This window comes from Haplochromis burtoni, unplaced genomic scaffold, assembly GCF_018398535.1.
Source record: "Haplochromis burtoni strain Fernald_Lab_line unplaced genomic scaffold, NCSU_Asbu1 Contig_23, whole genome shotgun sequence".
NCBI lineage: Eukaryota > Metazoa > Chordata > Actinopteri > Cichliformes > Cichlidae > Haplochromis > Haplochromis burtoni.
Genome location: NW_024582384.1, coordinates 744,017 through 755,306, shown reverse-complemented (window position 1 = coordinate 755,306; position 11,290 = coordinate 744,017). Strand labels below are relative to the sequence as shown.

Here is an 11,290-nt window from a genome sequence, read left to right as displayed (position 1 = left end):
AGGGGGGGGTATACTGTCATGTATATCAAAATGTTAAAAGTCAAACAGAAGGCAGATTATCAAAGACATGTGTTTCACTGTTCTAATCAGGCAGTGAGGCAATAACTGGTGGGACATACCGCTCTGGGCCACTGCTGTCTGGGACTGATACACTGGCATTGTACTGCATGGGCCGAGGAGGTGGTGGTGGTGGTGGTTGTGGTGGTGGTTGTGGTGGAGGAGGTTGGCATTGGGCGGGGGCATTCAATCACAAGATGTCAAGTTAGGTGCCCGATTAAGGAGGGGCACAGTTTATGGGCAGGGCCAACCGGGAGTGTCAGGTGGGCGGGCGGGCGTTCGGGGGCGGGCGGAGGTTGGGCCAACGTCAAGGTGGGCAACGCAGGAGGGGCATGTCGATCCAGTACATGGGCAACGGAGGAAGGTGGCCAAAAGTAAAGACAAAAAAATAAAAAAAAAGGAGAAGGGAAGAGGGGGAGAAGGAATACATTTTTAATTGAATACACGCTACACGTTGTCCCAAAAGTGAAACTGTGGTGAGTGAAGAAGAACAGGAAGTGTGACCTGGACAAAGATATGTTTAATAAGCAGTTTGGAGCACTAGACAGATTTGTGTCCCTGAAAAGGCTTTCCAGTCAAGGCTTTCAGGCACCTGTTGTCACTTCAAGGTCAAACATAGCTTCAACAGTTTGGGGAAATGTAATTAGGTCGAAACTCACAAACACAGGACTGGGGGAAGAAAAAAAAAAAAAAGGGGGGGGGGGGGTGTCCAAAAAAAACTAACAAAAAAAAAATCCCAAAACACAGCTGTCTAACAGGACCTTCCTGGTCTGTCCACACGAGCCAAGTTGGTTTCATCACAGTAACAGTGCATGTCAATTCTAGATACAATAGTAAAAGCATGCCGCCAAAAAATCCAATTCTGCAGGAATGCAGAAATCATTTGGTAATTTGTTTTGACACTTTGGGTTTTCTTTAAATAAATTATTTCTCCTCTTGTGTCAAGAAAACCTTCAATTCTTCATCATCTTCATGTTTAAAGAGCACAAATGTAATCATAGAACTTCGTTAGACTGAATGCCAGATATAAGGACAGCACAAGTGATGGGACACAATAGCTAAACATCGGCCCAAGGCGTTGGTGAGCAGGCCAGTGGCAGTCAACAAGGCAGATATAAATTTAAAAGAAAAGAGAGGTTCTGCAAAAGAGGGGGTAGGCATTAGCTGGCAAAACTGTCGCCTCAATTGCAGACATATTTGCAGATTTTTATCTGTGTACTCACATCTGTGCGCAGGGCTTTTATGTTCTTGCCACCCTTTCCAATAACAGCACCGGCATTCTGTGAAGAAAAAAAAAAATTTGATGAAAAGGTGAAGAAAACAGCAATGCAGTCCCAACAGCTGATGTGTGAACTGAGTCTTTTTACTTTGCTCTGAAGCAGCACTCGCAGCTCCACCATCTCATCTGTGTTGCGTGAACGTTTGAAGGCCTGCTCCTCATCCATGTCCTCAGCTGGGCGCTTACCTAAGGAGACAGGTGATTTGGTCAAACGGAGATGGGCAGTAACTCTGAACGCAGTACTCAAACAAGTAGTTCAGGGTAATTGTAATAATATATATAAACATAAAAAACACACTTGTTGTTCTTCCAAGACATTGTTACCATAGTATTCTATAATACCAAACAACACAAACAATTTAGGACTGAGTTGCCTTACCGTTAGGGAAAATAAATTGGGGGAAAGAACCAAATTAACATTACCGGCTAAAGCCACTGAACGCTTAGAAAAAGTGACAAAAACATAACTACACGTCAGGAGCTAGGTCTACGCCATGTTCCACCCAAAGAACAGGTTTCATTTAGCGGCCAACTGCATCCTGGAAGAAGTCCAACACCACCGTGTACCCTTCCTGGATTAAAACATGGGACAGATCTGCTCAGGGCCCACAGAACAGCAGTATGCTGGACAGGCGAATCCCTCAACCATCTGACATGTGCACATGCTATGAAGCATAAGCCAGGTTCTTTTCCCCTACCTCTCTCCTTTCCTTAAACAAACTAATTACCATTTGTATCTGCAGACTGTACTTCATGCCGGATGACATGACAGACAGGCTTAGCTTATTTTTAAAAGCAGGACCTCATTTACATCTTTACATTACTCTAATGAATTGCTTAACTCATCAACATAAACCTGTGTGGGACCTTACCATTAGTGTCAGTGTTGCTGAATGAGATGTCTTCGTCCTGCTGTTTGCCTTTCACCTCCATTGTCTTTCACCTGCAGCGGGAAAAACAAACAGGTTCCTCTCCCTGGATCTGCTAAACGGAGGGGATCAAATGATACAATCAGTCAAACGGCATACAGTACATGCAGGGACACACCTGATCAAATAATCTGAAGGCCAAAATTATCAGCAGACATTGACCTATCACAGTCATTACTTAAAAAGTATCAGTCAGCCACTACAACTATAGCATGTATTTTTCTAAGTACGTGAATTAGCCAATTGCAGATATGACTGATTAACTGTGTAGCCTGCAATATAAAGTGACCACTGAATGTACCCACAGCCCAGTGTGCCTATAAACTGAGCTGTGGAATTATACCACCACAATCAAAAGATGAGATGAAGCAGAAAATCCTCACAAAACAGATGCTGCCACCAAAGAATTTGGGGAATTTATTCTTGATAGTTGTCTGCAACAACACATGACTAAGCTACGTGAAGCACACGAAATTCATAAGCATGTATGTATTTGCTCAGGCACCATCCCGCAGTACTTCATCCCAGAGATAATAATCTAGGATTGGACATGTGAAAGTGTCGTAGCTCCTGAGTGTTGCTGGCCTGCATGCACTGTACTGTACAAACGCAGCCCACCTAAATGCGCTGCCTACTGTTGCTAGCTAAGTACTGTACATGCTGTCTGGACCTCTGCAGGCCTTGCTAAACTTAAAAGGAGTGCCAGTCAACGCCCACATAGCTCAGGAATTAACAGCACCCGTTTTAACCACCAAGAGCCGCCACAGACACCTAACGGTTAAAGAGGAGAGTCCAGAAAACACAAACACGTATGTGCGCTAATGTCATCCAGAGCATATTAGCCGTTTGAGAAAGGTCCAACAAATGGCTAATATCGAGTCTTTTTTCTCCCCTTGTTTTCATCAAAAATGAAATTCAAAACAGCAACTCGAGGTGACTGGACATTAGAGAAACTGCTCCCGAAAGAAAATGTGTTTATCACCTGATGCCTGCGAATAAGTTAGCTATCTGTTAACGGTACTGACATTGCGCTCCCAAGCTAACAGCGCTGCAAAGCTAGCCAGTTGGTGTGTTTTACGAGGCGTGCCTATCAGCTCCACTGTCCACGTTGTGACTGTACAAAACCGCAAATAACAGCAGAGCTACGCGGCTATCCTGCTAATGTCAGCCGTCAAGTCTTGTTTAATCGCGAACAGATCGAATGACGCCACGTTACAAGCCGAGCTATGAAATGTACAACAAACAGAAAAACAAACCTGGGGCTAAAAAACTACGTTCACTGCGGTCCTCAGCGTTCAGCGGTCGCCTCGCCTTGAAACGTTTTCAGCACGGAAACACACGCTGTGGATGAGCTCGATTCGTCGACCCTCTCCCGGTGGCTCCAAGTCAACACCGGCGGGCGGGGCTAAGGCACGTTAGATCCGCCGAAAGGAAACTTTGTACCCGTAATGGGACAATGTATCAGACACCCAAAAAAAAAAAAATGTATCAGACACCCTCCTCTAAATATTTTGGGAATTTCTGGTCCTGAATTCAGACTGCCTGGCTAATTAAACTTGCTTCATATGAACGTCAATAAGAAATAAGATTGGAAAGGTGGAAATTTAGTGCGATTAAACATTTACATATTTATTTTAAACAGTGTGAGTAGCTTAACCATTCTTTAAAAAGATCGGACAAACAGCATAGGTCGTGTGGTTAATTCAAAAAAGAAAAAAAAGAAATTTGAAAACATCATGTTACTAACCACTCCTTAAAAACATTTGTTTCGCATTTCCTTTGCTCTGCTGTATCTACATTTATGCTGCTTGTTAAATTACACCCTGAATTTAGAAGATGTAATTACACGTCACAATGCTGGCAAAGAAACATAAGTGAGAGGGAGTATTATGGACTGTGAAAATATTTGTTAGCATTTTCTGGTGGAAGATGTAGGAAGCCACCTGAAAGAAATCACATTTGTTGTGTTTGAAATCAAACTATTGTGCGAGTGAGGCCTATATAAAGAGAGCAAGTGGATATTCCAGGATTTATATCAGCAGTGCCACAGCTGCATTAGTGCAACAGGCTTCGAACAGAGGCACTATTACAGAGAGAGTGACACATGGCACTCAGAGGTTCCTGAATGGGAACATTTTTCAACGGCAAAGCTAGGAGTAAAAACTCCAAGAGCAAAAAGTTTTTGGTTTTGGATTGGAGTGTTTTTGGTATCATATCTAAGGGCGAACTTTTTAAGTGGTTTTGATTAGTGATTGTGTACATGACGTGAAATGAAAGATGGGTTGGAGATTGATTCTAATTATTGGTTCAAAGTGACTTGCTCTTATCGTGGACTTGGATGTTTCAGAACTGACACCATATGAACAAGGACTCTTTTGCGGACGAGCTTCTCTTTTTCCCGCTTGTTCATGCTCATATTCCAGAAGTTAAACTGCCTCGAAGAAGCGATACTTCCAGCTAAGAACACCAACAAGCAGAATTGGGGAAACTGATATACATTTTTATAGATTATTTATAGATATTCCCCATTTTCACAATAAAAGAAATGGCACATTCCACAATCTGTATTCTATTGCATTTTAAAGTGACCCCCCCCCCAGACAAGATCACGATCAGATATTATTAATCCAGAGCCACCAGCTGGCTTCCATGCATGTATTGCAAATCAGAAGCCCTGAATCATGCCCATATTTCCTCCATCAATCACCCCCCACACCTTTTCTCAAAGTGTTGTTATGCTTCTTCAGATATATATGCAAGGATCTATTGCAAAATAAAGAGCTCTCTCTTCTCTCTCCTATACTCTGAGGTTGCCATGGAGACAGATATAATTCAGTTCTTGATGTTTCTCTTAAAAAAAAAGCCTGCGTACATATTTTCATCTGCAACCATAGCGACACTTGACATTGTCCGCGCTATTTGTAAAGACCAAGTCACCATAGCGACACTAACCATCCAGGCTGTGTCACAGATCATGTGTCCCGGCTGCCTCCTCGTCGTGAGTGGAAATTGAGGAATCCGGTGGTAAACATGATCTATTTATTCATTTTGAAAACATATGACCAGCTTGATGTTTTGGCACTGGACAGCAATTACCGAAAAACCAAACAATAAATAAATAAATATTGAACAGAGACCACATCTGGCATGGAACTGGCACACTTTGGGACGTATACGGGGGGAAAGCAATATGTTACAATTAATTTATAAGGAAAAATGATCACGCATTCGTGCATCAACGTCAGAGCAACATATTTGCAGTTCAGCCCCGAAATGCTTATTGACAAATACTTTAACACCCACCCACAAAAATGTCTTAAACTCCTACTAAAACATGCAACAGTCTGCTGAAAGTTGGTTGTCTTATTATTATTATTATTATTATTATTATTATTATTATTATTACTACTACTATTATTGTTATTTAGTTTATTTATTGCCAAACAAAGTTTACTGGGCAAGAAATAAATAGATGGAGTTCTTGACGCCTATATCGTGCACTGATCAGTGATTGGAGTGAGACCTATTTGAAGCTTGCGGACATAGTATAGGTAATTATTTTTCATAGATGCACCCCGTCTTGTGCGTCAACCTTACGTCACACCAGGCCTAATGGCCAACCGTAGCCTACAACAGTGTTGGTGTGAAAAAAAAAAAGCTTTCATCCAATGTATGGCTTCAGAGTAACCACAACACAAGAGTTTACATCCATATTGTTGTTGTGGGCATCGCAGACGGCGTGATTTGCCCCACACTTGGGCACTTGACTCGAAATGTACAGAAGCTGACGTTTTAGGTGTTTGTTGCACCATTTAAATACGAATTTCTCACGATCCTATTTTTTAAAAAATGACAAAAATAACATTTTCAGGGCACAATCGCAATCACGTTTCCCAGCCCCCCACTCCTATAAGCCCCGTCCCAGTGATGGCAGGGTGAGATGCGCTCGTCCTCGGCGATAATCGATAGACGGATGCAGGTAGCCTTCCTCCCTACACACGCAGCATCACCACGCATCCTTACTCCACTGTGCAGTCCCCCCCCCCCCCCCCACCCCACACCACACACACACGACAAACCGCTCGTGGGGGCCCTGCCTATTGATCTCTAAACATCTGGAACACCTCATATTTGTTTTACAAGGCAGTGGCGAGCAGTCCCGTGGCCCCCGATAGGGGAGTGAGGCAGCAGCGGCAGCAGCACCAGGACGGACCACTTGACACCTTGCTTCACGGCATCGATATGCAGTAGTGTGATACCAGCTCTGCGGAGACGAGAAGGCCAGTCCATGGCATCTTGATATTAAACCGTGAGCTCTGCGCATTCCTCGCCGACAGCGTAGTCTTTTTTTTCTCCCCCTGCGGAGTCGAAAGGATTAACTTGGCCGAAAAAAGGTGGCGAGGGAGGATATCTTAATAATTCAATTTGAGCTGATTCTGTTTGGGGGATTCGTGGGATACCATTGGACCTGCGATGGACTCCAGCGCGGGGGAATATGGCATGGCTCGTGTCGGATTGTTTTTGGTTTTGATGGGGCTGTGGAGATTTAGCGATGCTTGCCCCGCATCCTGCACTTGCAGCATCTCAAGAATTGTTTGTATTGATTCTGTACCAGGGATCGAGGATTTCCCTGTCCTCACGTTAGATGACATGGAAAACATCACTGAGATGTAAGTGTATGAAAACGATCGCACCGACAGCTTATTAACTCATTAGGAAGCAATGCGTAAAGAGCTCCCCTGGAATCTGTAGGTCGCTGGAATATCAAATAGTTGGGGCTGGTATTTTAATAATAATATTAATAATAACAACAATAATTATAATAACAATAAGGGTGAGAATAAGATCAACGACGTTATTAATGGAGGTTTGGAATCTCCTTGTGGATTAAACATCAGTAGAGATCCATGTTTAGCGCTTTTCCCGACACAGAATTTATTTTATTCTTATAACCAATGTCAGATCATGTAGCCTCGTATATGTGTGCTTGCGTGTGCTTTTACGCGCGCGCGCATGTGTGTGTGTGAGACAGAGGCAGTTGCTCGCGTGCGCGAGCGCGTTATGGTGGCGAGGTTGTGCGTCAGGCTTATTTGCATTAGTCGGTGTTTTCCTTTACAAAACAGCTCCAGTGGTAGTGATGGAGTAAATTTTCAGGCCTAACGGAGCCTCCGAGGTGCTCACTCGGTTTTTGGGCGGCGGTGTGAAGCAGCCTGAATACTTCATGCTGTTGGCACATTACACATGAGATCGCATCAGTTGTGTACAGCTGCCAATAGGCTACCCACAGTTGTGTAGAGCCTCATCTGCGTCAGTGTGTAGGTCTGTGTTGAAGCTTACCTGTTACAATCCCGCACAAGTAGCTACACCACTGCATGGCACCCAGCGGAGCAAAGGGGAGACTGAGTGAGTTTTCGGAGGCAGGCAGGCTGAATAGGCGTCACATCAGTTTACCGTGAAGGTAGTTTACTTGGGGTCAACGTGTTTATTCGCGTTTTTACTTTGCAGATAAAAAGAAAAGTCTTTCAGGTGCCTATATGGTTTTTTTTATGTTCTTCACTTTGTAAAGAATGCAGTTGTTCCAGATTTCTTTAAGGCAGTGTGTACAACATCAGTGAAGGACATCAGGCCGGGCACCTTCTGAAAATCAACCATGAATTTAAAAATTCCTGTTAGTGATACTTTAAGGCGTCACTTCGAAAGCACCACTGGCTCTTTAGATACATTTTGTAGTTTTAGGGCATCCTCCAATCCTCATGTAAACAAAATGTTTCCTACTAACACATGAAGCAACCAGCAGTCAGTCTCAAACCCATCAGTAGGTAGCAACACTCACAAGTTGTTGTTTTTGTTGCTTGTTTGTTTTTTTCCGATCATTTGAAGCTTTAACGAAATACTAGTTAAAACAGGACAATCATTCCACCTTAAAATAATTCATAAATGTTTTTCATTCTTAAAAACTCTATAAAATATGTAGTTACTTTCTACAAATTCAGAAAAACAATTTCAAGTTTTGACTGTGTTCTCCAAAAGTCTCATTTGTTAAATATTTCAAATTTCGTGTTAGTACTGTGTAGGAATGTAAAAGCAGCATCTTGAAGAAAATCTATAAAACAAAAATACCACCACTTTCTCAGTCTCCCCAAATTACACTGTTGAAACAGAGCACAAAACTCAGAAGACATGAAAGTAGGCATTTTATGACCATAGAGAGACAAGAGGTGGACCGTAGTAGTGCCTCTTACCAGAAGCAGATTCAGGAACAGTGAGATGGGTAAAGCTTCATCTGTGCCAAGTTCAAGGTTTCACCATGAGCACCTACTGTTCCCAACATGGACCTTAGCTAAAAAAAAGTAAAATAAAATTACTAAAAATTTAGATATGGAAAAAAATCACACTCCTAAGGATATCAATGTCTGAAAGCACCTTCTCACCTAAACTGAAACCTCTCAGCATAGGCACTGTCCGGATAACTAAACCTCCCAAACGCTGGAAAAAAGCCATCTTTTGGCATGATAATTAATTTAACACCATGGGCATGTGATGATGCTTTACATTAGCAAAGGACTAGACAAAGGAAAAAAGACAAACCTTTAAAAAAACTTTCTTCAAATCACAAAACTTAGTTAAATCTCGCTGCAGAGCAAAGAAACATAATAGTGTTTCTCTTTCTCGGCACTAATTATTTCACAGACATGCCTCCTTTCCAAACAGAAACCTGCTTACTCCAAAATACAATTACATGCTTCAGCATAAATAAAAATAACTTTTCAATGTGTACGTAGACACATCTGCGATTGCTCAGTTGCAACTTTGAATTTGATTCCAAAACTTCACATATAAAGGCACCATCGTTCTGTCTGCAACTTTGAGTTTTTTTATATATCAGCAGCTGTAAGGTCTCCTGCTTATCAACCTCCAGCCAAATACTGACACACCCAGTCTGATCGTGGCTCAGGACCCAGATTAAGCTGTTAGACTGTCCCTGCACAGTGTTTTACCTGGTTAGAGTTAATAACCCCAATTCATTCATTCTTATCGAGCTAATTTCCCTACAACTTATTATTATTATTATTATTATTATTATTATTATTATTATTATTATTATTATTATTATTATTATTGGTGACATACCCAGCCCCCACGTTAAGCTTTTTTTCCCTAGAGGTGCTATTTTAAAACAAAAACAGTTTATTACAGTTATTAGTCCACAAAGTTGTTTAAAAAAACCAAAAAAAACATTGTTTTTAGTAAACAAGGTAAACATGTCACACCGTCAGTACACGCTGTTGTATTAATGTTATACTCACAAATGCACTAGAGACAAGACTCCTTGAGTAAAACAGCTAGCTTAACTTGGGAGCAGTACAATTTTACCTTGCTGACTCGCAAAAAACAACAAAATGAGTTTTATTCAAAAAAAAGTTATTAGTTTTATAAAATACACACATTTCCCATTCAACACTTGAGTTTTTGGAGAGTTAATTAGGACCTGTATCTCAATTCCAGTTTAAATCCCACTTTTGACTCAATATTTGACATTTTTTGTGTGAATAGTTTGACTAAAAACCTGCACCATACCAAGCTTTCCCTTTCATCTTGTTTTTCCACAGATACATTGCTAATCAAAACAGACTGTTTGACTTGAGTGACAGCAGTCTGAGGCACTACATAAACCTAAGAAACCTGTAAGTAGAACGTTCAGTGTTGTGTTTTTTTATGGTTAAAAATGGAGTTAAAGTTTATGTAACTACAATTTAACTTCCAACAGAACGGTCACAAAGACAAGACTGACATCTATATCACCGGACGCGTTTTTTAACAATACAAGACTTCAATATGTGTAAGACGAATTTTACAGAGCCTCTCCAGTTATTTCATTATTAAATATGTAAGAATGCTTAGTTGAATATTTTCTGTTTGGTTGTTTTTTTTTCTCTCCTCTCAGAAATCTCAGAGACAATAACTTGTCAACACTGTCATGGAGAACATTTCAGAACTTTAACATTACATATCCGTAAGTGACGCATACGCACAAGACTATCAGTGTATCTATGTCTTTTCTATGTAGTGTCACATGCACTCTATTTTCTTTCTAGGCTACTTCTGTCTGGGAATCCTCTGGATTGTGTTTGTGAGAACTTGTGGATCAAGCTAAGACTCCAGGAAGAAACAGACAGTCCCGAGCTGACATGCACAGATGACAGAGGAGTGGCGCAGGACTTTGCTACCTTCCGGCCGCCAGACTGTGGTAAAGTGAAACCATCCCACAATAAGCAAATCTAAGTAGACTGATTGATATCGAATGTTTGAATGAGTGGATGCACAGTAAGGGACTGAAAGAAAGACAGAAAGAAAGTTTAAAGGGAAACAATCTGATCAAGTTTTCTTTTACTTTTATGGTTTGCATGTTTTCTCACAGTGGTTCCCACCGTAGAGGTCACCCCCAGAAATGTGACTCAGATGGAGGGGAGTAATGTCAAAGCTATTTGCAGTGCCTCAGGCTCCCCTGCTCCCGAGATTGTGTGGAACCTTGATGAGCTCTGGACCCACTATGAGGTAAGGTGATCTACCTTTCTGTTTTCATTTTTAAACCTTTGGCACGGCTCCACCTTTACGGAGTCTCGAAGAGCTTTACTTTGGTGATATTTTATACTTTTAAAAAGTTATTTAAAATAATATGTAAATTGTTATTATTATTACTATTATTATTATTATTATTAATATAATAAAATAAAATAATCACATTTAATTTAGTTGTTTTCATGGGAAAATCAAATATATAGATAAGAAGAAGTTGATTAAATGCCACTTTCTAACTCACTAAAAAGCCTCTGTTGCAAAACTTAATTAGCTTATGTTCTTTAGTGCTTCAGTGTTTCAAAACACATCGTATTCCTTGATTATTACAAACATGGGCATTGAAAATTTTAAGTGACCTGCTGTTTTTAAATGTATATATCTAATTTATCTTTATCCACGTGAACAGTATTTCCAACAAACGGGACGATTTTAACAACTAGTATTT

General features: G+C 41.0%; 2 protein-coding genes across 9 annotated transcripts in view; one reads left to right on the top strand and one right to left on the bottom strand.

Annotated features, from left to right (window-relative positions):
* Positions 1–3,663, bottom strand: part of hnrpkl (heterogeneous nuclear ribonucleoprotein K, like) — a 14,987-nt gene extending 11,324 nt beyond the window's left edge. For 2 of the 7 annotated variants that reach the window (XR_006054147.1, XR_006054148.1), the window contains exons 1-5: positions 3,522–3,663; positions 2,209–2,320; positions 1,425–1,522; positions 1,281–1,337; positions 120–163 (exon numbers count right to left, since the gene is read on the bottom strand). Coding sequence is in view for 5 of the 7 variants with exons in the window: in XM_042218747.1 (XP_042074681.1) it covers positions 120–163; positions 1,281–1,337; positions 1,425–1,522; positions 2,209–2,269 (260 nt within the window). In the remaining 2 variants the exon portion in view is untranslated. The other 5 variants (XM_005917304.3, XM_014332108.2, XM_042218747.1 and 2 more) reach the window with 4 other exon arrangements.
* A 2,664-nt stretch (positions 3,664–6,327) lies between these two features.
* Positions 6,328–11,290, top strand: part of ntrk2b (neurotrophic tyrosine kinase, receptor, type 2b) — a 22,698-nt gene continuing 17,735 nt past the window's right edge. For both annotated transcript variants that reach the window (XM_014332105.2, XM_005917303.3), the window contains exons 1-6: positions 6,328–6,935; positions 9,876–9,950; positions 10,034–10,105; positions 10,211–10,279; positions 10,362–10,513; positions 10,685–10,821. In XM_014332105.2, coding sequence (XP_014187591.1) covers positions 6,739–6,935; positions 9,876–9,950; positions 10,034–10,105; positions 10,211–10,279; positions 10,362–10,513; positions 10,685–10,821 — 702 coding nt within the window. In that variant the 5' untranslated portion in view covers positions 6,328–6,738. The remainder of the gene's footprint in view (positions 6,936–9,875; positions 9,951–10,033; positions 10,106–10,210; positions 10,280–10,361; positions 10,514–10,684; positions 10,822–11,290) is intronic.